The sequence below is a fragment of the Lepisma saccharinum genome, chromosome 30 (assembly GCF_977018435.1).
Source record: "Lepisma saccharinum chromosome 30, izLepSacc3.1, whole genome shotgun sequence".
Classification (NCBI taxonomy): Eukaryota; Metazoa; Arthropoda; class Insecta; order Zygentoma; family Lepismatidae; genus Lepisma; species Lepisma saccharinum.
This window is the reverse complement of record NC_139258.1, coordinates 2,340,967-2,363,734: the sequence shown is the minus strand read 5'-3', so window position 1 is coordinate 2,363,734 and position 22,768 is coordinate 2,340,967. Positions and strand designations below refer to the sequence as shown.

The following is a 22,768-nucleotide window of genomic DNA, read 5'->3' as shown; positions in this document are numbered from 1 at the left end:
AGAAATTGCGAAACCTGGGCTTTCAGTATCTTCATCGTCCACCCTCATCACTTTCTGTTTCCTCAGCTCAAAAAAACACCTGAAGGACACCAAAATGTTGCCTCAGATCAGGAGGTGATTACTGCCACAGAGCATTGCCAGAAAGTGCATTCAGCTTAGAGGAGAATATGTTGAGTAACCATAAAGTATCATCATTCCAAGTGCACTCCTACGTCGGCCGACGAACTTTTTAACATTCCCTCGTACGAGACATTTGTATAACTAACGTGGAATGTTCACCTAGACTAAATTTATAAATTAATACTACTACAACACAGTTGGAAAGACGCATTATTGTATGCCTGAAAAAAGATACCTGACTTGGGTGAAAGCAACTTGTATCTGAAAACGATGCCTCTGTCCCGAAGATATTGTTTGTCCCAAACATTTTGTTCTTCACCATTAAAATGTTTTGCTACAGGTATCCATCTTTTGTTATTTTATAATAAGTCTGCTTACCAGTCAGTTGATGTTGGATGCAGTGTTACATCATGTTGGCAGTAGTTAGAAGTTTACACCTGCATGCAAACTGTAGCATAATGCATGATCAATTGTTTACCTATGTAGACTCAATGCTTAACGCCAGATGACTCTATGCTTAGGAAACTTATAGAACTAAGTGGATTATTCAGTTATGTGTATTGACAGTGTGTTCATAACATCCAAAAATGCTCTTGAATTGCATAGATTCATTCCTACAAGAAGCAAATGATACAAAGTTAACTTTGCAAATTCGAGCACAAGTTTCGCAATCTCTTTGTGTTTTTCAGAATAGATATAATCGTAAAACTATGACTGCTAAACACTGGGTTGTACTACATTCATCTCTGGCACATAAACAGCAACTCTTACCTCGTTCAAAGCTAAGAAAAGTGAAAAGTGACACCGAACCATTCATCTACTATGGAACCAGTTCCGAGTTCATTGCATTTTCTTCTTAAACGTCGTTTAAAGGGTGTTTCATAAAGTGCGCAGGTTTTAAATCGCTTGTCATTTTTTTGTTTGAAAGTTGGCAACACTGTTATTATCATTTTCGTCATCTCTTATCATTCCGATTATTAATTGAGCAATTGTTGTTGTTTTTCTTTATTCAGATGCTCAGTTGAGTTGCCATGGAGCGGTTCACTATCCAGCAACGCGTTTTTATTTTCAAAACACATTACAGACACAGGGAGTGGCCTGCTCTGGATGAACTGGATACCGTGAATATGTGATTTCGCGTACTTTCCTATTGTCCGGCTGCCAGGAATAAACATCCGTTAAGCAAACAATGCATAGCTAGAGTGCGCGTCAAATCTCCTGCATATGGTCTTGAACGGCTGAACAGCGCCAGCGAATCACAGACATGCTGCGTTGCCTAGTTCCGTGACAAGGCGTTTCGCTCAACCACGCCGTCTCTTTTCCGTGTGAGATTTCGACATGGCACCGCTGCAGTGCGCTGCTATTGGCTATCGCCATATGCAGGAGATTTGACGAGCACCATAGTACGCTATAGGTACCTAACCTAACCTTCATATCTAATTAGTACGCTATAAGAACCTACCTTAACTAATTATATATGAGGGTTAGGTTATTATTATTAATTATTATCTAAATAGGGTTACAATTAAGCCATACAACATTTCATTTAGACCAATATTAATACAAATAATGACTTGATATTGTAAAATATATATACAAATGCTACATCTAAGGAAGATGTGTTGAATTTACATGAGCATGTAAAGTGTTACATAGTAGCAATGAAATAAGGAAAGTTTGAGTGTTATTTTAAAGAAAAGAAGGTGTATGGGTTTGGATATGAGTGTGTATGGAATTACTGTTTCAAAAGGATAGGGATGAAAATTAAATCATATGTGCGTGGGGGAGATAAGCACAAAAATAATATAATTGTGAATTAGAATGTATAGACATGTGAACGTAGAAGACGACAGAACTGCGTTTTGCTGGTACTGAGGTTAGGTACGTGTGGCGCACTAATTTGAGGTAGTCCGTATAATACTAAAGTACCGTACAGTGTTGCCAACCGTACAGTGTTGCCAATCTTTAAACTAAAAAAATGACAAGATTTAAAACCTGCGCACTTCATGAAACACCCTTTAGAACTATTCCAACCACGTACATTGGATGCACCATGAGAGCCCGACACATTGCAGTGTGTCCGGTTAAGACAATTGCACGCATGTAGAATATATGAATAGAAAATGAGACGAAACTATGGTGGCTCGGCAATACTGCCAGACACCCTGTTTCGATTCTTTTAGGTTGAGCCTCCACTTTCACTAAGTGTATCGATTAGTTCAGAACAGGGCTCTATTAGGTTCGCAACAGGACCGGAACCTTTTTCTCGCACAATTTAATTTCGGTCCAAGTTGCGCATTGTTTCGTTTCAATACGGAACTTGGACCGAATTTAAATTGACCCGGAAAAAAGTTCCTGGACGTAATTGAAATACTTCACACATAAAAAGGTCCTTTGCGGTCCAGAACCCATTTACGCTTGCCGATTTTCCCTCCTGGACCGGAATTGAATTTATTTTAAATTCCTGGACCTTTAACGAACCTAGTTCAGAGGTCTGCAACGAATCAACTTCTCGTATGGTTTTAGCCTAAATAGAATTACAAGTATTGTACGCAGTTATATAAACATTTAATCCAGTGTTTCTTGTCTTAACCCATTCGAATCACAACAAACTATTTGTGGAATGCGCTGAACGATGCCAAACACATTTCAGTCCATTCCACATAATACGTATAACCGGAACTAACTTCTTAAATTAGTTACCTAAACGATGCAGGTCTGAATTTACAAAGGATAGTTAAATGAGAACCTTAAATTGTTTTTGTTTCTTATCTAATACATTTTTGTATGTAGGGTGGCACAGGTTGGTTCATTTTAGCACAGACCTATTCCTCATCAACATATATATTCAACTTTGAGTTAGTGCCTGTATATCTTAAGCAGGTGCGTCGCCTGATAATGTTCGCATGAGCATGTGAACACCCGTGTATATGTCTTAAATTACGTACATATTAAATGCACACACATATACGTATATTTATTCGAAAAAATACGGTTTGATGTACGGGTATATACACACAATTTACTCTGACAAAACTTCTTCCACGTCTGATAACTTTTTGAGATAGTTGGTAACACTGACTCCCACGGTGTTCCACGGAGGGCGTTGAACACAATTGCTGTGCGTGTTGCATAGAGCTGACAGCTAAGGGGCTGTTGGCCACTATACCCCGAAGGTGTTCACTTCGTTCTGCGAACACTGATACAAGCGGCAATACTTCTTACATTCGCCACCAGAGTGCAGCATATAGAACGCATGTCTAGGGGGAATCGAAAAGGTTTGTGCTACATAGTTGCAAACTTTAGCAACAATTCACTAAACCTGGCGGATTTTATTGGGGAGAGAATTTCTCCTAGGTCCTTCTTGTATTACTTCAAATATAGCGTGATTTTGGGGGAAATTGTTGAAAGTAAATTGAACTGTTATTCTCACTTTTTCAATTGAAGATGAAGTTAGAAAGGAGAGGGGTATATCTGCATTCAGTACAAAAACATTATTGTGAACACTCGTATGCGAACCGCACGCGACGCCACTGTTCTTAAGAAGAATAAGTCTTTGGTGTCCACGTGCAGTCACTTATGAGCCACTGCAAAGGCCTTTCCACCCATCTGCCTGCGAACTGAGGCCATTGTCGAACTTTCCCCTCTATTAGTAAATTTGCTGGTGTGGTAAGCATGCAAAGATACTGAATTTTCATTTGCCGAGAAATTTCTGTAAATTTTAGACCAACAGAGGGTAAGAAACCACTCCACTTCACTGGTGCAAGTGTGTAGATTAGGCGCCATCTTTAAAATAACAAAAATGGCGTTTTGAAGCAGAAGCTCACTTGATCAGTGTTGCAGCCTTGAGGTCATTTCTTAAGTAATAGCTCGTGTAATTTCAGCTGGCCTGTAATTTTTATTGGGACTTTTAAAGTATTCATTTTACTTGTAATATTAGAAACTTTTGCTTATTATCAAAATAGGAAGATCGTAGTGATATTTAAAAAGAAGAAATACCGTTCAACCCAATCTCCCTTCACCAGAGTAAACAGTGCACTGCACAAACATTCCATCCACCATAAGCTTTCACAATGTATTTGTGCACCATTAATAAAGTAAGTTCAGTGAAAACTTACTCCCGAAGATAATGTACTGTGCCCTTGTCCGTGGGGAGCCGAAAAAATGATTACAAACAACTTAAATAATAGTTTATTTCCATATTTGTCTGTAGCTCTTAATGTCTAAATTAGATATTGACACATATTACAAGGTTTATTTCTAGTTAATGTATAACATGAGTTTTCAGTAATAACAACAATGAGCTTGAATTCCGACAATTAAAGAGATGTGCATTTAGCACGCGTGCTCAGTTTGTGTTCTCTCCTCCATACAGGCTTTCGACACTTCCAACCTGAAAATAACAAAAAAAAAAAAAAAAAAAACATTAATCCAATGAGCAATTTTTCATATTTTACAAAATACACACGAATGTCAAAATGCTTAACTTTTATGTTCATGTTATATCTCTAGATGATAATTTACCATATACGAGACTGTTTATATATTGGTACACCCAACGGCATAAAAAATAGTATGCGAATTGTCCATCACCATCTTTAATTGTCTGTTTTCCACAATGTGATTATCATAAATTGAAATAAAAGCGTCTGTAATAAGCAGAGGGCAACATCTGCTCCACATTAACAGAATTTCACATTTTAAAATGACACAGGAAGTATGATAAGAAAACAAAGGAGTTGGGGACGGACCAGGGTGCGAAATTCTGGGGGCCTCAAAAATCCTCCCAACAAAAAATTGCGGGGGGGAGTTTTTGTTATAACAAACAAAAGATAAGCAACTACTTTTAATTTCAAATATACTGTACTAAGAATAATATCGAAAACCTACACAAGTTAGTGTAGTATCTTTTTCTCTCTCAAGAGATCATTAACAAATCTACATCATTATGCACAATAAAAGTACAACAAGAATGCAAAACAATAATAACTATGAAATCTAATTGATTTATGTTAACATAAAGCAAAAACAAAACAAAAACTTACCCATAATAAAACCACTTCAACTATTTCATAATTTATTAACATCTTTAACCAGTCAGTAAAGGAATTATCTGCTATACAATATCTGATATGTATAAAAGTAACAAAGTAATTTCCTTTGTGTAATTAATAATAATAATATATTTTTAATTGGGTAATTTATTTTTACTTTTAATAACATTACAAATATGTATATCGTATAATTTACACATGTTTGTGGGGGAGGCGGGTTTGTAGATCAAGAACTTTTCCCCCACCAGTTTTCAATGATTTCGCACCCAGGGATGGACAATTTGCCTACTATTATCTTTTCCGTTGGCTGTACAATGCTGTATCGTGGACCTAATTTGAAATAAATCCTCTTCGATACTCTTGTACAGTGGGATCCATGAGTATTACCGTCCTTGACTATTTTTATTAACGTATTTCTTACGTCCTATGTGTTTTTAAGCGATGAATATTTATGTATGCTGGTGCAGAAGTTGTCAACAGCTTGTTTTGAGTTTTCTTTTAATTCTTGAAGCTCTGGTGATGGACAATTTGCACAGTAATACTCATGGGTCGCACTGTACAAAATACTTGTTTGTGTGTAGTACTTACGCGGGTTACGTGGCCCAACAAATTCGGCGCATGCAACAGAACCCAGCCTAATGTATCACAATGCCCTCTACACTGACTGCAGTTTGAAGATCGACGGTTGTATAATCGCTCCTTATCAAAAACTCAATATGCTGACCAAGGCAGAATTTATTTTATTTTAAAACATACAACTAAACGTTACGGTTCAAACTTCTAGCAAGGTCTTCTTCAGACTCTGTACCAAATGTTGGTGTATGTTTTAAAATTAAATGAATTCTGCCTTGGTCAGGATATTGAGTTTTTGGTTACCATGGAAACAAGGCTTAATGGGGTTATCATTCCTCATTATATTTTTCAGTATTGCTCTCTAAACTTTCCTGATAGCGTAGTGGTAACGTGTCGCCTTGAATTCGCATGGTCCCAGGTTCGATTCCCATTGGAGGCATGTAGTGATTCGGATCCCAGATTAGCCTTTCTGTTGATAAATTGAACTTTAAACATTGTTTTTTGAATTACAGTAAAACCTCGTTAAGCCGGACAGACAAAAGCCCCCCCCCCCAAAAAAAGGCAGAATGCAAGGTTTTAAATGTGGCTAGAAGTCAACAAGAGAGCTTCCCAAAGAAAAGGCAGTCAACCACTGATGAAATTCTGTTTCCCGCAGACTTTGTATTGTAGTGTATTTAGGCCTATGCCCTTTAAATACACCATAATAAATGTGTTTTGTTATTATGAACGGAGTTTTAATGCACTTTCTACTGTTATTTTAGGTTATTTCAGTTAATCCGGCTTTTCTTTAAACCTGTCAACTTATCCCCCTATTAGTTCGGATTAACGAGGTGTTACTGTACTTTATATTCTTCGTAGGTGTTGAATAGGTTTGCAGGTCCAAGATTCTTAACTAAAGTCTGTCCCGGGAAACTCTGGCGCAAACGAACGAAAACGCTTCTGCGAAAGTGTTGACTCGAGAGAGCTCCACCAATGAACGCATTAGAGGGAAAGGGAGTGCATGGATGGGAAAACGTGGCAGCAGCGCATACTGATTTGCCCCGTCCACCCGCTTCCTTCCCTTGCTCCTTATATTCCCGGAACAGTGTAGGAATTCAGCACTGACATGGATCCTTAACCCTCTCAACTGGCTTACTTGATTTCGAAGTACTGGTAACACAAAGATACAACTTTTTGTATGAATTATTTTTAAGGTTAACGTTTTAATTATTTCTAACACTGCACGTTGCGATATTAAACGCACGGCCATGAAATTAGGCGGGTGGCTGAAGTTGGCGCTGTTGCCACGTCGGAGCACAACCCCTTGTGTTCGGAGGTTTAAAGGAATGAAAGATCTCGTTGTAGAGCTGGTCTTTGTAATCCATGGATAAAGTCGGCACGTTTACTTGGTTAACGTGGAAGATCTGAAGCGAGATGCCGCTACGAACGTGGGTGGGGATAAACAGTGGGTGAGTTGTTTTCGTCCAATCATACTCAACCTTCAATCAATGGGCGCAGCTGTCATTCTGCTCGTCTACTCCACGTGAAGCCCTTGAGCCAATGGGAGCAGCTGTCATTCTGTTCGTCTACTCCACGTGAAGCCCATGAGCCAATGGGAGCAGCTGTCATTCTGTTCGTCTACTCCACGTGAAGCCCTTGAGCCAATGGGAGCAGCTGTCATTCTGTTCGTCTACTCCACGTGAAGCCCATGAGCCAATGGGAGCAGCTGTCATTCTGTTCGTCTACTCCACGTGAAGCCCTTGAGCCAATGGGAGCAGCTGTCATTCTGTTCGTCTACTCCACGTGAAGCCCATGAGCCAATGGGAGCAGCTGTCATTCTGTTCGTCTACTCCACGTGAAGCCCTTGAGCCAATGGGAGCAGCTGTCATTCTGTTCGTCTACTCCACGTGAAGCCCATGAGCCAATGGGAGCAGCTGTCATTCTGTTCGTCTACTCCACGTGAAGCCCTTGAGCCAATGGGAGCAGCTGTCATTCTGTTCGTCTACTCCACGTGAAGCCCTTGAGCCAATGGGAGCAGCTGTCATTCTGTTCGTCTACTCCACGTGAAGCCCTTGAGCCAATGGGAGCAGCTGTCATTCTACTCGTCTACTCCACGTGAAGCCCATGAGCCAATGGGAGCAGCTGTCATTCTGTTCGTCTACTCCACGTGAAGCCCTTGAGCCAATGGGAGCAGCTGTCATTCTACTCGTCTACTCCACGTGAAGCCCATGAGCCAATGGGCGCAGCTGTCATTCTGCTCGTCTACTCCACGTGGAGTCTCAGTCACATGACTGCGGATACGCTGTTGCCGTACTTTGCAACTTCAATGTGGAGACCGTGGGAAGTCGGAGGGACAAGGTGGCGTAGAGTAGATGTGTGGCAACACTATGCGTTGAATGTGATTGTTGCAGCTGGTGGGCGCGCTCCGTGGACTTCAAAGCCAGCCGGTCGTTAACGTAGCTATACAAGCTGACAGTATTTGCTCGAAAGGTCAGGGAGAGAAGTCCGTGTGACGCTCGAACTAGGCAACGTTGCCACATAGTGCGAGGGAACCAGCAACTTTTGTCCCGCTCTCGCTTTGCTTTTCCCGTATGTGGCAACAGCGCAATTCTGCCCAGACGCCTATTTTCATGGCCCTGCGTTTAGTTTATCCAGCAAAAGTTCAATTGCCTCACGCTGTATCGATCGAACGGTGTTTGAGTAATTACGCTGATGGCAAAATACAACGAGAATCGTTGCGGTCTTAATTAAAAGTGCCGTCTCGTGTTTCATGCGCCGTGTCTGGGGGGAATGGGGAGGCCTAGACCCGCCGCTGAATGCTCACATTGTTGTTTTTCAGAGACCGAACAAAAGGATTTCTGCGAACGGGAAACGATATCGTACCCTTTGTGATATCATTGCTAGGCACAAAAAGAGTAGTACGAAGGAATACAACAGAAGATTGCTAATTGTTTAATTAAAACGTTGCTTTATTGGTGTTTTTGAACGCTATATCGCACTCGCTTTAGGTTTGTTTGAGCGTGCACTTCGCTGCATGAAAAGACAAGAGTAAAACTACTGCATCGATTCTGGTTGAGCTTCTGCAGGGTGTCAAAAGCCAGCTAACATAGGAAGTTTCAACAAGACGGTGCCCCTCCTCACTGCAGGTTAATTATCCGTGAATGAAGTTTCCTGATGCATGGATTGGTCCCGTTGAGTGGCCACCTCGGTCTCCAGACCTGATATGAGTTGATCTGAAGGAATGCATTGTGCAAAGCGCAGACATGATGATGCCTGACGTTCTGCAAAGGGTTCTGGAGAACTGGAAACGTAGCGTTCAAGGTGTATGCTATAAATCCCTGTGCAACCTGACTTTTGACACACCCTGTAGTACATATGTTGCACAACTCGTACGTTTTGCTTGTTGGTAAAAGTAAGTTCCCGTGCATGTAGCACAGTGCCATGAAGGCACATTTAGGGGATGATGTGGTCAGCACCACGCTCCGGCCGCCTTTATATCCCATGGTTGCTCCCAGAAAGTATAGACAGATGAGAGTCGTTCATTGCAAAGAAAAAAAAAACATTTTGGGAAACACACACGGATGAAGTGAGCACGCGGGGGATCCTGGTTCGAATCCCGAGGTGGGTGATCTGAGGTCGGAATTTTAACGACCTTGTCCCCGCATAAAGTGACTCTGTGGCTCACCCAGCCTCAAACAAATGGGTACCTGGGAGCAACCCTAGGTAAAGGAGGCCAGAGCGTGGTGCTGCTCACATCATCTCCAGAATGGCGAGAACGAGGAATGTGTGGACTTCTATCCCCACATCTCCCTATACACGCCTTATGGCATGTTGCTATATGCTCGCGGAACTTTACCTGCCTTACCTTAGCAATCCAAATGATACTGACATGTGGGGTTAACCTCCCCCCTTTCCGGTCTGGATTTCCTAAGACTTTCTGCATTTGAGCTTCAAATTGAGATACAAATTTTAATCCATATTTCTTATTATTATTGTTGTATTCTTGGCAAGATTTTTCTAGTCGGTCCACCAGCCAGCACAACTGCTTTTTTAATTATATTTTTTTATATTTCATGCAATTAGTGCACTAAAATGCATAGTTATTTCATTTTGTTATTACATTTTTGCAAGAATAATCTTTAAAGAGACTCTTACACGTAACATTAATGTTCTCACATAAAACTCTTAATTTTTGGAATTTTGAAAAGTTTAATATTTGTATTAAATAGTAAAATATCGAAACATAAGCTGGTTCTTGTATTACACTCAATTTTTACGATCTATCGCAGTTTATTATTATTATTATTATTATTATTATTATTATTATTATTATTATTATTATTATTATTATTATTATTATTATTATTATTATTATTTCTTCTCTTCGAATGCTAACTGAAGTAGAAAGCTTTCTGCTTTTTTGTATGGACGGTGGCCGCGGTGGCTCAGTCGGTAACGCGTCTGACTACCATGCTCAAGGTCCCGGGTTCGATCCCCGGCTGGTTCAAATCCGGGAACTTTTCTAACGATGGAAGCGGCCCCGGCGTCCACCCAGCGTCTAATAACATGGGTACCTGGAGGAAACCCTGGGGGGTAAAGGCGGTCAGCGGCGTGATGCTGATCACATCACCCCACTCACGACCGGATCAAGAAAGTGTGGGGCGTTACCCCCACACCCCCTATACGCCTTCATGGCGTGGTGCTAAGCACAGGGGAACACTTTACCTTTTTTTGTATGGACGTTGCCAATTTTCGGGGAGGGGGGAGCAGATCTGGTCGAACCCCCCCTTTCGACACTCATATCTAGGAATGTACCTTTTTTTAGCAACCAATATTATAGTGATGTAAGCTTCTACGATTGGTTATATTATACCACTCTTAATGTGGAAACCATATTCTTGTTCGAAGCTCCAATTGCACTCTGCAGACTAACGAGGTACTGGCGTGTATAATTTTCTATGATGTTTATATTTTGTCGTCCATAGATGTTTGTGATCGTCCCTTTATCCACCTGATCACCATTCATACTCTCCGGGTTCGAATCCCCGCCTGTGTTCTTTGTTCATAAGTTTCATCATATCATCACTCATCCCTATCTTCACGATTAGCCAAAAGTGGAAGAAAAGTGGAATAAATCAACCCATTCACTCCTTCGAAGTTCCAATCAAGGAACGTGAAATTAGCCTGTCGATGCTCATTTCAAGTTGCTGCCCAGTTTTGGGCGTAATGTTCCTCCAATGTGAAACAGCGTGATAAACTGGCGACTGCAGTGGCCTGCAATATGGCGCCCAATTGTTCTGGGGCTCTTTACAAAGACATGTGGAAGCGAGTCTCCACGGGTGACCGCAAACGCAATGGGATTATTACCAAGCTAAACGATCCACAGCAAGTTAGATTTCGCAGTTGGATTAAGAGCGGGGGGAAATTAACGGTACGAGTTGCTCTATCGGAGCGTGAAATGAGGATAAAAAAATAATATCCTCCCATTACGAAGTTTTCTGATACGTTGAAGCACAAGTTTTGCTGCCCATCTAATTTGTCTGGATGTACAGGATGACCATAATGTGCGATAGCATTCGACGACCAGTGTATTGAGAATCAAGCATACGAGGGGAGAGTGAAAAGTTTTGAGCCTCATAAGGAAGGGGTGTTTGAGTTACAGTTTCTCATTATGATTTCTCTACATAATCTCTCTTCTCACCCCCTAGATCAATGCACTTATGCATTCTGTGCTGCAATTTGTTTACAGTCATCTGGTAGAATGATTTGTCCTGAGTCTCGCACCACTGAATAACCGCCTTCGTCCGTGTGGAAGTGACAGGGAAAAGTGAAAATCTGACGGGGCCAGGTCGGGGCAATAAGGTGGATGGGGAAGTGCGGTGAAGCCACACTCGACCAAAGCAGCCTGTGCAGTGAGGCCTTTCCGACTGAGGTACCGAATCACGGCCCTGTCAGCCACTCTGACACTTCATTTATTTTCAACCCGACAAAAAATAGAAGAAAACAAGTGAATTTCATAAAGGTTCGCACAGAGTGTTCTAATACTCAAACCTTACATCCTCCAAAATTTTAACTACCTACCAATATTCCTTCCATGTGAGGCTCAAAAGTGAAAAGTTCACTCCCCGCTCGTAGAGTTAGATCAGTACATATGGGTGTCTTTTTATACGCTGACGATCTAAAAATATTCAATTCCTGATTACTTTCCTAGTCGCGTATGGTGAAGAAATGTTATCAGGATTTCTTAATTTACATAGTTTTTCAGGTTTTTGTTAGTTAACGTATACTCATTTTCAAGGATTTGTGTCTAGATGTCTTCAATCCCTGAAGATGAGAGTTGCGATAAATCTACAAAAACTGTTCATGTCTCGTCCATCCTGAGGAAACTCCACGTGCTACTGGTGTTTCAAAACTACAAGATCTTGATGCAAGTTAAAGACAATGAAATCGGCAACGAATTTATAGAGGCGAATATTGGAATAGCCATAGGCGTGCGCACGGGGGAACAAGCAAGGTGTATATATAAGCGTGGGGTATATTACCGCAATAATAGTGTTGCCTCCTCAAAAGACACCACTTGAATTTGAAATTATCGCATTAATGTGAATTACTATGACTGAAATCAAATTATACATGTGAAATATATACTTCTAAGTTGACATTCGGTTACTAAGGGGGATGTGTGGCCATCGTTGTTCCCCCTTCCAGACGTACATACATTATTATACTTTCACCTAGAAATTTAGTGTAGAGGAATCTTAATATTAAACTATATTATACTCTTTAAGAAAATAAAGTATTTTCAAGCCGATTAAAGTTCAAAGCAACTACGGGGGAAGTGGGTGAAGTGGCGCAACCACAGGGGTGTCAATAAGCATTGTCCCTCCCCAACCTTGGATGGAAATCAATGCTAGGGGGCAAACATTGAGGTGAAAGAACTAATAGTAGCAGGACATAAGGATACTCAAGATGGAATTATTTTTCACGTTTTTTTTTTTTTTTTGCATCATTTCTTCCAGGTGGACAAGAGCACCTGCAGGGTGGCACAAAGGGGAAGTTGCCCCCTCCATATCAAATTTTATACAAATAAAAATATATTACGTATAACTTTCTTGCTCGCTTTGCTCGCAATATCTGCTTTTTTACAACCTTGTCAAGTTCAGAGGCGTGGCTAGGGGATGGCAGGACTTGGGCCTGAGCTCCAAACGACCGAAAAAAAAAAAACCCACTAAAAGAGAATGCCATAGCTCCCAATGAAATTTTCTGTGCCATATGAAATCAATCAACGTTTTCATTTTGCAAAAATTTGTATATATGAGCCATCAATGCAATGAAACTCAAGTTTTTCTTTCCCAACTGAACTTTCATCAAGGCTTTTGCCCCTTCTCAATTCCTCTGTATCGGAGACGTCTTGATAAGATGTAAATGCGCTTCTTTGTTCGTTGAGGGAGATTTCACACCAAAGCGACACGTGTCGTATGTCGCTTGAGAATTTCGCCAATCGAACGCAAGTTTGTGAGGCTTGTCGTGTGAAGTGTTGATTGATTCATTCCCAAGCGACCTGTGTCGCGTGTCGCTTCGGTCTGAAAGCTGCCAGGGAGATGAAAAGTTTACGTATAATAAAAAGAAAAACACAATTACACTTGTAGTTTTCTAAATATTTGTTTATGAGCGCAAGATCTGCTCAGAATAATGAAAGATGGAATTGTCAGAAATTGGTTTACGAAGGTCTGATGTATTTTCAGCGGGATTACATGATGCTCCCACCTTCCCATGTAGCCACAGAGCAAAGTGTGGTTTATATCCGGTTAGCAAGGAGGCCATATCGTAATTCACATGAACCAGCAGTAGAAACTTAATTCTTTAACTATTCTTGCAGGTACCCTTTTGTTGTCACATTGTTGGCATTCCAGTTTTGCTATGTCGTTGTGTTATTGAAGAGTATGGTGCTACCTTTCTGCACAGTACGTTTTCAACAATGTGTTTTCTCTTGGAAAAGAAGAAATGCTTGTGTTCCTATTTCAAGATCACCCTGATCCACTAACGGTATACTGCCCATAAAGAACATACTTGTAAAGTTACCAGCTTTGTCCCTGTACTGCTGTGGCACCCAGTGGCGGAGTGTTCTCAGGTTGCTGTTCTCTTCTTGCAGGAGGACCGAGCGGCAGACGTGAGCCAAGCAACGACCACCCTGGATGACCAGTCCCTCATGAGCGACTCCGGGGGTTCGGCGTCAGACTCCGTCTCTGAGCTGGAAGACCAGGTAGGCAAAGTTTTATTACAATGTTTTTGTCAATGCATGCATAATTAGCTAATTTATCATGTTTTCATAATGATCCACATTGTGAAGAGGATTACGGTATATGAGGGTTATCCAGAATGGACCGTACCCATTAAAACACTTACCATAGCGTGACACCAGTTTGTTGATAACGTCATTGTAGCTTAAATGGGTGTGGCGAGTATGTGTCAAAGTATAGTAAGGTGCCATAATTTTTTCTTGCGCATGATTTGTCGTTTGTGTTTACACCCAAACGTTCCCATTTTTTGGATGGCCCTCGTATATAAGGTTTTGGGAGATCAGGCCTCTTAGCCGAGGTGGTGGATTGGTGGTAAGAAAGTAATTGAACATTAATTCCAGGATGAAGAAAAGCCCATGCTAAATCCGGTAGATATATCAACTCCCCAGTGCGCTTGCGCCACATATAGGATGAAGCAAACGGCGTTGTGTGCTCGCGCGCTGTCGTGCAGAAGAATCTGTTGCGGCAGCTCGACGGGGTATACACTGTCGATAAGTTTTAGATGCTGGATAACGCATTGGCCTACCTGAAACTCACCAGCGATTAGTAGGTGTACAGTGATCGCAATCAGTTGAGCGTTGTGTTGGATTCCCGATCACGTCACGTCCCAGGTTCGAGTACCGGCTTAAGTATGTGTATTCTTTCTTCATCAATTTCATCTAAGCATTATTCCGTTCCAGTTCGTGAATAACTGGAACCTTCCCGTTCCGTTGTAATGGCAAACAGGAAGAGACAACAGGATGTTAACGAAAGTCAAGCGTTTCGTGAAAATTCCCATCTCGAGCACTGAGATATGAAAATGGAATCCGGTTTTTATTTAATATACTCACCTCGTATATGCGTATAACGAATTGTGATGGACTTAAAATTAATATTGTGAATACACAAATTAACATCTTATATGGATTCATATAAAATAATAATAATTATTATTATTATGCAATATAGAAAATACTCTCTGTGAGTCTACTTGCAACTTTAACATGAGATCTTAAGCAAGTTGACACACTATTGTTTTATTTTTGTTCTACACTTCTCTGATCACCACACTATTAAATAGTCTTAGTCCCTGGTGAACTAGAATACCTGTTCTTACGTAGTTTACGAGAACTCTGTATCGGTTCTGGAATGGTGATTGCACGTTTGACGAAACTTAATTTGACGTTTGTGTATGACTTGAGACGATACAACGGCGGCCCTTGCAGTGGCAAAGTGTGTGAAAACATATGCGTGCGCAGATCCTCTGATTAAGGGGGGCAAAAGACCCTGATGAGAGTTCAGTCTGAGAAAGAAATACCTCATTCCATCTCTTCTTTATTGTATTGATGGCTACTAAACAGGGGCGTATATAGTGTGTGTTCGGACCCACCGAAAATCACCCTATTAGAAGAACTGCAACTTCCATGGCTCAGAAGTTCTCTGTTCCCCTCCCCCATTATTTTCCTTCTCTGTGGTTCAGACTGTAACCGATCTTGACGCACCCCTTATAAAGTTGACCCGCCCTCGCTGGGGAAAAAAGGGCGGCAAGAGACGTTAACGTCTTTTCTGGGGAACGGTTGATGTGCGTTGCAGAGAAGACAGTCCGAGTCAAGCATTGATACGGTTAGGATCCGTGTTACGTTGGTTATTGGTTTCGCGGGCTGTGAAAAACTGTAATTGAACTAACGGCCATGATCTCAGCCGGAAAGAGATATAGTGTCTAAGGAACGAACTGTGAGTGAACTATCGGCCTGTGCAGTATCTCTACGAGAACCTGAGAAAAGGTTACTAAAGAAGAGAGGCTACATGTTTATTATGAACCAACGGCAGGAGGATTAGAAGATTGAAGACGTCGAACTCGGTATCAGCAAGATTTGTGCTTTTCCCCCAACTCCCCCTAAGTGTTCAACGTTAGTGTTTTTCAGCGTGTTTATCGCCAAGTGAAGTAAATACCGAAGTATACGGCGTACGCTTTTAGAAGGAACATGAGTTCAGCCAATACGCAGCCAGTGCTGTCGCGCTGCTGCCAAACCAACTGCTAGCGGAAAGAACCGCAGAGATTTCGCCGTGTCCAATATTCGGCTTTTTATATATAATGCATGCACGTGATATTTGAGTACAATGAAATATATATATATAGTAAAGAATTCTACACGGGATTATATCATATCACTGCACCATATAAGGGAAACTCGTACCTGAAAGAAGTTTGAAGGTATTTATTATAGAGGAACTGCAAGACCATCATCATCATCACTCTCGTCTCTGTTTTCTGGCATGTTTCCAAGAAGATCTGAATAGGGGTTCACCGATTTCTGTGGTAGATACGTTAACCTGATTTATAATACGCAACACAGTATGCACACAGACAGCACACGCTTTAGCCGTAAGTTCTCGACTCGGAGAAAACATTGTTTCAGCACGCACTTCTTCCGACGCCAATTCCTTGAAGCAAGAATACACTAGATTTCTGTCTTGGGAACGTAATATTTTACCCTTGGTGCCTGTACTACTTGTAATAGGTTTCGAGAGCGACGTTATTAATTTGATTTGATTTACTTTATTTTATTTAACTTTTCTGTCACTTTCGGCTAATTGCGAAGATGTGAATGAGTGATGATATGATGAAATTGATGGATGGACATTCACAAAATCCATGTCCAGGTCGGGATTTGAACCCGGGATCCCTGGCGTCGTAGCGCGATATGCAAATCAATCCACCATGGGGGCCGGCGCGAAATTATTAAGTAACACTCGCGGAACACACACTATTGCATAACTATCGAACATAAGGGCTGGACTTCACAGCGCGCTACGACGCCAGGGGTCCCGGCTCGGTCATAGGCGTTTGTAAGTGTCCCTTCATCAATTTCATCATATAATCATCCATCCTCATCTTTGCGATTAGACAAAGGTAGCAGAAAAGCGAATTAAAATAAACAATTATCTTACACGTCCTTGTTACGAAAACGCTGAACTGAAAGTGACTCAGACTCACAATGTTCGTAAACGCCCACGACAATGAAGGACCATTGTTCATATTCAGCCGAATTTGACACCCATAGCTTTACCAAGACACAACTCAGCGGAGTTCATAACAAGGTGGCAAATAAAAAAACAAAACAGACGAAACACTGAAGGAAAACGAAGGGTCATTGTGTGTGTGTAGAGACGCGCTGTTTCCCTTGTTTCTTCGAGAAACGATATCTCCGGCTGTAGGCGACGGAAATGCATGGGACTTGGACAGTCAGGTTCATAATGTCGTGTCCCATGCAATGATGAACCTTAAAGTGGCAAGTTTTATAAAGAACTTCTTGCGCGCAAAAAAAAAATACAGAACACGGCGCTTAACTTGCTCGTCGCAGTTTCCTAACTGTACAACAACGTTGCACTCCTGCTATTGGCTGGTCGCCAAGGACACGCTCTCCGTAAGTCCGCCCGATATCGCTTCTAAAACCGTGCGTCGTATAGTTACATCGAAGACGTAAGTACTCTGTGAAATAACCTCTAAGAACTGAGTTTGGTCTATCAACAAATTCACACCGGAAGCTGACTAATCTGTGTACTCCTGGGCCTTTAATAAATATTAATACTGTATTTTGTGGTGTATGAATACTTAGATACTTAAATATAAAAATTCACTGCTGGTCTCCTTTTGTGTGGTTGACGTTGTTCGACGGCAGAATAAAAATTGCACTAGTAAAAGCAAAACCGAAGAAAAAACGATATAAAACCAGTGGCGTGCATACAAGGTAAGCTACCGAAGCATTGCTTCGGAATACAATATGCAATAATGTAACAATATATTATGTCATTATAATCACACTATTATTCAATAATATCTAGGTAAAACCGTCACATTTCTTCGCTACACATAGAACAAATATCAGTCACTGCAGGGCTGCAGTGAGGTTGAGCCGAAGCAATCTTCCTCTCGCATCGGTTAAGCAGTGGCAGACAGTTGCGCGCGCACCTCAAGGTCACGGGCCGTGTGAGTGTATTTGTTCTGCAACCGAAGCCAGCATCGGACAGGGAGTTCAAGAGTGTTTCAACTCGTATTGTTTTCGGTTTTCTTCAGTTTACGGGTTTGGTTTGCCGAATGTATATGAAAATATGTTAGTATCTAGTAATATAGAACAATGTGTACTATAAAAGAGCTTTTGTCCAAGCCGTTTTCTGCCCGTTCTTTCTCAGAAAAAAATGAGATAATTAAAAATGGACGGCCAAAACCAGAACTACCGGACTTGGTTCAAAAGACCAGGAAATTCACTAGACATTTTCAGTGTAATATGTATACCAAATGTGACTGGTTAGCCGGTAGCGCTGAGCTAAATGCGGTGTTTTGCTGGTATTGTCTGTTGTTTGGAAAGGATAGAAATACTTCTTGGACCAAAACTGGGTACATGCATTTGGGACATTTCGTGAAGTCAATAGCTGAGCACGGACTGTCTCTAGCTATAGCTGCTTTTGGGGAAAACAGAATAGAAACTGCGCTTGATGACCAGCGTAAAAATGAAATGAACTATTACCAGCTGTGATTTTTATCAAGGCAAGCTTTTCCCTTGATTTGCTATTGTTTACTTAAAAATCATATATTCAGTGCTTCGGCTATCTAAATGGTCACCGCACGCCACTGATTTAAACATTATTTTGTATAGCAGATTGAAAACAACTACATATAATTTATTCATTTCCAGTGTGTGACCAATTTATTCTGCAACCACATAGGTGTAACACCACTAGGCTAACGAATAAAATGCACGACTCTTAAAACAAGTAATTTGCTGGAGAACGAAGTGAGATTCCAATTACATAGGAAATAAACCCGACGTAGTTGCTTGGAACTTTCGTTGGCTTGAAAATACTTTATTTTTTTAAAGAGAATGATATTTTTTAGTAACGTTAATAAGATTTCTCTACACTAAATTTCTATGTGAGAGTATTTGGAGGGGCAACTGCCCCACCGTGCGCACGCCTATGTGTGAAACTATTGGAAGAAAGCCAAAACAGTTTTCAAGATAAAAGACACAATGCAGAGGCGTCTCGTGAACGCATGCTGAGCATGCGTCAATTGTGAGAAAAAGGACAGCTTGCTCCGCGACGACATTCATGAGCGTTTCTACATTCTAATTTCTTCATATAGGAGAAGTATTTATTTTACACGAGAGCGCTCAACTAAGCTTATATTACATTTCTTGGATCTGAAGTGACGCATGCATCAATTGTGGGAAAAGAATTATTACTTTCTTTCACTTCAGATCCAAATGTAATATAAGCTTAGTTGAGCGCTCTCGTGTAAAATAAATACTTCTCCTATATTAAGAAATCAGAATATAGAAACGCTCATGAATGTCGTCGCAGAGCAAGCTGTCCTTTTTTTCACATTGACGAATGCGTTCACGAGACGCCTCTGTTCAACGTGTTCGACGAATCTTCCAAGCTTCACACTCGCTCTCCAGGTAAGAATGCATTTTGCTTTCCCGAAATAAAAGCACGCTAATCCTTCCGTTACGTAATCGGCCTTCGCAACACTTGGCATATTGTGACAGCGAGTGGGAGTGAAAATTTCTGGGAACTGTTCGCGCCAAATTACGGAGTTATCTTTCGTTGAACACCTGAAACTGCCAGGGTTATGAAATCACCCTTTTTTCCTGGAACTATACGTGGAAGATATCGAACCACAATCGCTAGCTTCTTTTGTTATACAGGTGTGTTTCATCTACGTCACAAACAGTGGCGTATACAGAGTCTGTCTGGGCTATGTCACATGTTCCTAGGCTATGAATAGAAATAAGTTTACCAACTCCGAAGAAATCAGGTTGCCAACTCATAAGAAATCAGGTTGCCAACTCACAAGGAATCAGGTTGCCAACTCTCAAGGAATCAGGTTGCCAACTCTCAAGGAATCAGGTTGCCAACTCGCAAGAAATGAGGTTGCCAACTCGCAAGAAATGAGGTTGCCAACTCGCAAGAAATGAGGTTGCCAACTCGCAAGAAATGAGGTTGCCAACTAGCAAGAAATCAGGTTGCCAACTAGCAAGAAATCAGGTTGCCAACTAGCAAGAAATCAGGTTGCCAACTCGCAAGAAATCAGGTTGCCAACTCGAGAATCACCATCATCGTCTCACTGATATGAAAAAATTATTTACAATTTCTGATCGATTTTTCCCCTGTATTTTATTCTATAGACTTCAGGCTTCGCAGATCGTCCAGCTAGCCTAGAATATACGCTCCTGGTCACAAACTGTTGCATTGTGGCTTCGAGCAGCCATGATTGAGGCCAGTTCTTGTAACCGGCTGGCGGGAGATACTAACAACAAACGTGCCGTTGGTGAAGATGTAACGAACACTACGTGGTGGATATTTCCCTGCACACGACAAATAAAATTGGCCACAAACATGGCGGCTGTGCGCATCCTGACGTAAGAAGATGATTACAAAGGGGTAGTAGAGGAGATAAGAGCGAAGAAGAAATAAGGAATCTGCGAAATTTCTGGTTGAAGAACGCAGAGAAGTTGATAGGGGAGAGTGAAAATGAACGAGGGAAGGGGGTTTGAAAGCGGAAGATATAAAGTGATAGTTGTCCTAATAAACAATATATATATATATAGAAGGTAAACAGAAGGAGGGGATAAGAAAAATGAATTATTATCGAAAGGTATGTTTAGCTGTAAAGGCTCACTATAATTAAATACCGTTCTATTCTGTATTCACATAAGATGTATAGTCGACGCGCTAGCGACATTAACGACCGGCTGGCTTTGAAGTGCAGGGAACGCGCCCACCAGCTGCAACAATCACATTCAACGCACAGTGTTGCCACACATCTACTCTACGCCACCTGTTCCTCCCACGATCTCCACATTGAAGTTGCAAAGTACGGCAACAGCGTATCCGCAGTCATGTGACTGAGACTCCACGTGGAGTAGACGAGCAGAATGACAGCTGCGCCAATTGGCTGAAGGTTGAGTATGATTGGACGAAAACAACTCGCCCGCTGTTTATCCCCACCCACGTTCGTGGCGGCGGCTTTCTTTAGTTCTTGGACGGTAAGGTAGTAAATCCGTGGACTATACTCAGTGTGATAGAAAGAGAGGGGGCACCTCCTCCCTGAAGTTTACATTCCCCACGTTGAAGACATTGTCGCCCACCTACAGAGCATTCCCTGACATTCGCTACGAGACTCGGCGGCAAGCGGCACGGCATCAGTGCTTGTCTTTCCCGGTTAACGGGTCCGCGACAGTCGCTTATATTAAATCTCGTAAAAACGTTTAGAGTAACAGGGTCAGTTCTGAATAAAAGTGGAAAGAAAAATGGGGAAATAAAGTATACAAAGACAATCCGCACACCATCGGTGAGTTAAAAGAGAGTATTGTACGAGAATTACAGTAGACGAACTTGCACGTGTGAGATGCCAGTAATGTGTTGCAGCAGAAGGACTTCATTTTCAACACCTTCTGTAGTCAAGGTTAGTACACAATATGAAAACTGTAATTTTAATAGCCGACTCTAGCGACTGTCACGGCCCGTTCACCGGGAAAGACAAGCGCTGACGCCGGGCAGCTTGCCGCCGAGTCTCGTAGCGAATGTCAGGGAATGCTCTGTATATCTAGAATCATGACTATGACAGTGTATGTATTATTACATGCCGTTAACCGGCCTTTCAGTTGGTGTAGTGATGACGTAGTTGCCTTGTAATCAAGGGGTCTTGAGTTGGATACCCGATGGAGTAATATGGTGGTTCTGGTCCCCCTCCAAAGTTTACACAAGATACTACAACTGGCATAAGTTTTTGTCATTGGTTCATTTTTTTAATTACCATTTTCTGCCACGTTTGGCTAATCGCGAAGATGATGAATGATGATGTATGGCGATAAAATGATGGACAATCACAAACATACCGGGTGGTCCAGAAGTCCCGGAACCGTCACATATCGTGAGAAATACACATCGAATCGGAAAACGAAAAAATACGTGTTTAATAAGTGAAAGGAAGCTATTCAATGATATGACACTTGATTTCCCACCCCCGCCCCCCAGGGGGCGTGGATGGGGAATCAAGTATGATATCATTGAATAGTTTTCTTTCACTTATTTCACACGTATTTCTTCGTTTTCCGATCCGATGTGTATTTCTCACGATATGTGAACGTTCCGAGACTTTTGGACCACCCGGTATATACGGCAGTCTACAAAATGCAATCCACTGTGTTCTACGTTGAAATGGGGCCTCCCCATAGCGTAGTGGTGACGTCGTCGCGTTGCAATCCTAGGTTCGATACCCGCTGGAGACGTTAAACTGTGGGTCCAGTCCCATATGTGAATAAGAGTGGACTTGAAACTCAAACTACGCGGAAGTGAGGTTCAGAGAATGTACTGGTTGCATGAGTGATGGCTCGCACCCCTATAACCTTACGATCCACGTCTGTTAAGAAAACAGTATGTCTACACGAAAGGAGGGCAAATACGTTCTAGCCTACTTTGTAACATTTGTAAGAGGCTTACCTTAGCCCGAGCGTACTGGAGCACAGCCGGTGTTCTTTTGCCACTATTCAGTTATATAGAACATCTCCTACAAGAGGAAAGGGTTGTCAGCCTTAGGAGAGAAGAAGTGAGCGCCAGGAATACTTAACTACACCAGCAGCCTTGAAGCAGCTGTTTGCACATTCACACCGAAAAGCATTGTTCTTGTTTGTCATACCCGGAGCACGTGAGGTTCGCGATAAGTAGCTACGCGAAGGTTCTCCAATGCACATAAAACAG

The 22,768-nt window shown here is 41.6% G+C and overlaps 1 protein-coding gene and 1 long non-coding RNA gene across 7 annotated transcripts in view; one reads left to right on the top strand and one right to left on the bottom strand.

Moving 5' to 3' along the window:
- The window catches only part of LOC145981803 (multiple PDZ domain protein-like), a 963,820-nt gene that overhangs the window by 357,797 nt on the left and 583,255 nt on the right, over positions 1-22,768 (top strand). For all 5 annotated transcript variants that reach the window (XM_083115230.1, XM_083115226.1, XM_083115228.1 and 2 more), the window contains one exon: positions 13,879-13,989. In XM_083115230.1, coding sequence (XP_082971356.1) covers positions 13,879-13,989 — 111 coding nt within the window. The remainder of the gene's footprint in view (positions 1-13,878; positions 13,990-22,768) is intronic.
- LOC145981806 (uncharacterized) lies at positions 4,294-22,697 on the bottom strand. 2 transcript variants are annotated; one of them, XR_014440989.1, is made up of 3 exons: positions 22,511-22,697; positions 13,797-13,977; positions 4,294-4,513 (listed from the first exon to the last, which is right to left on the bottom strand). It is a non-coding gene; the product is annotated as an uncharacterized LOC145981806 (long non-coding RNA). The 2 variants fall into 2 exon arrangements; XR_014440990.1 differs by having other exon boundaries at positions 13,809-13,977.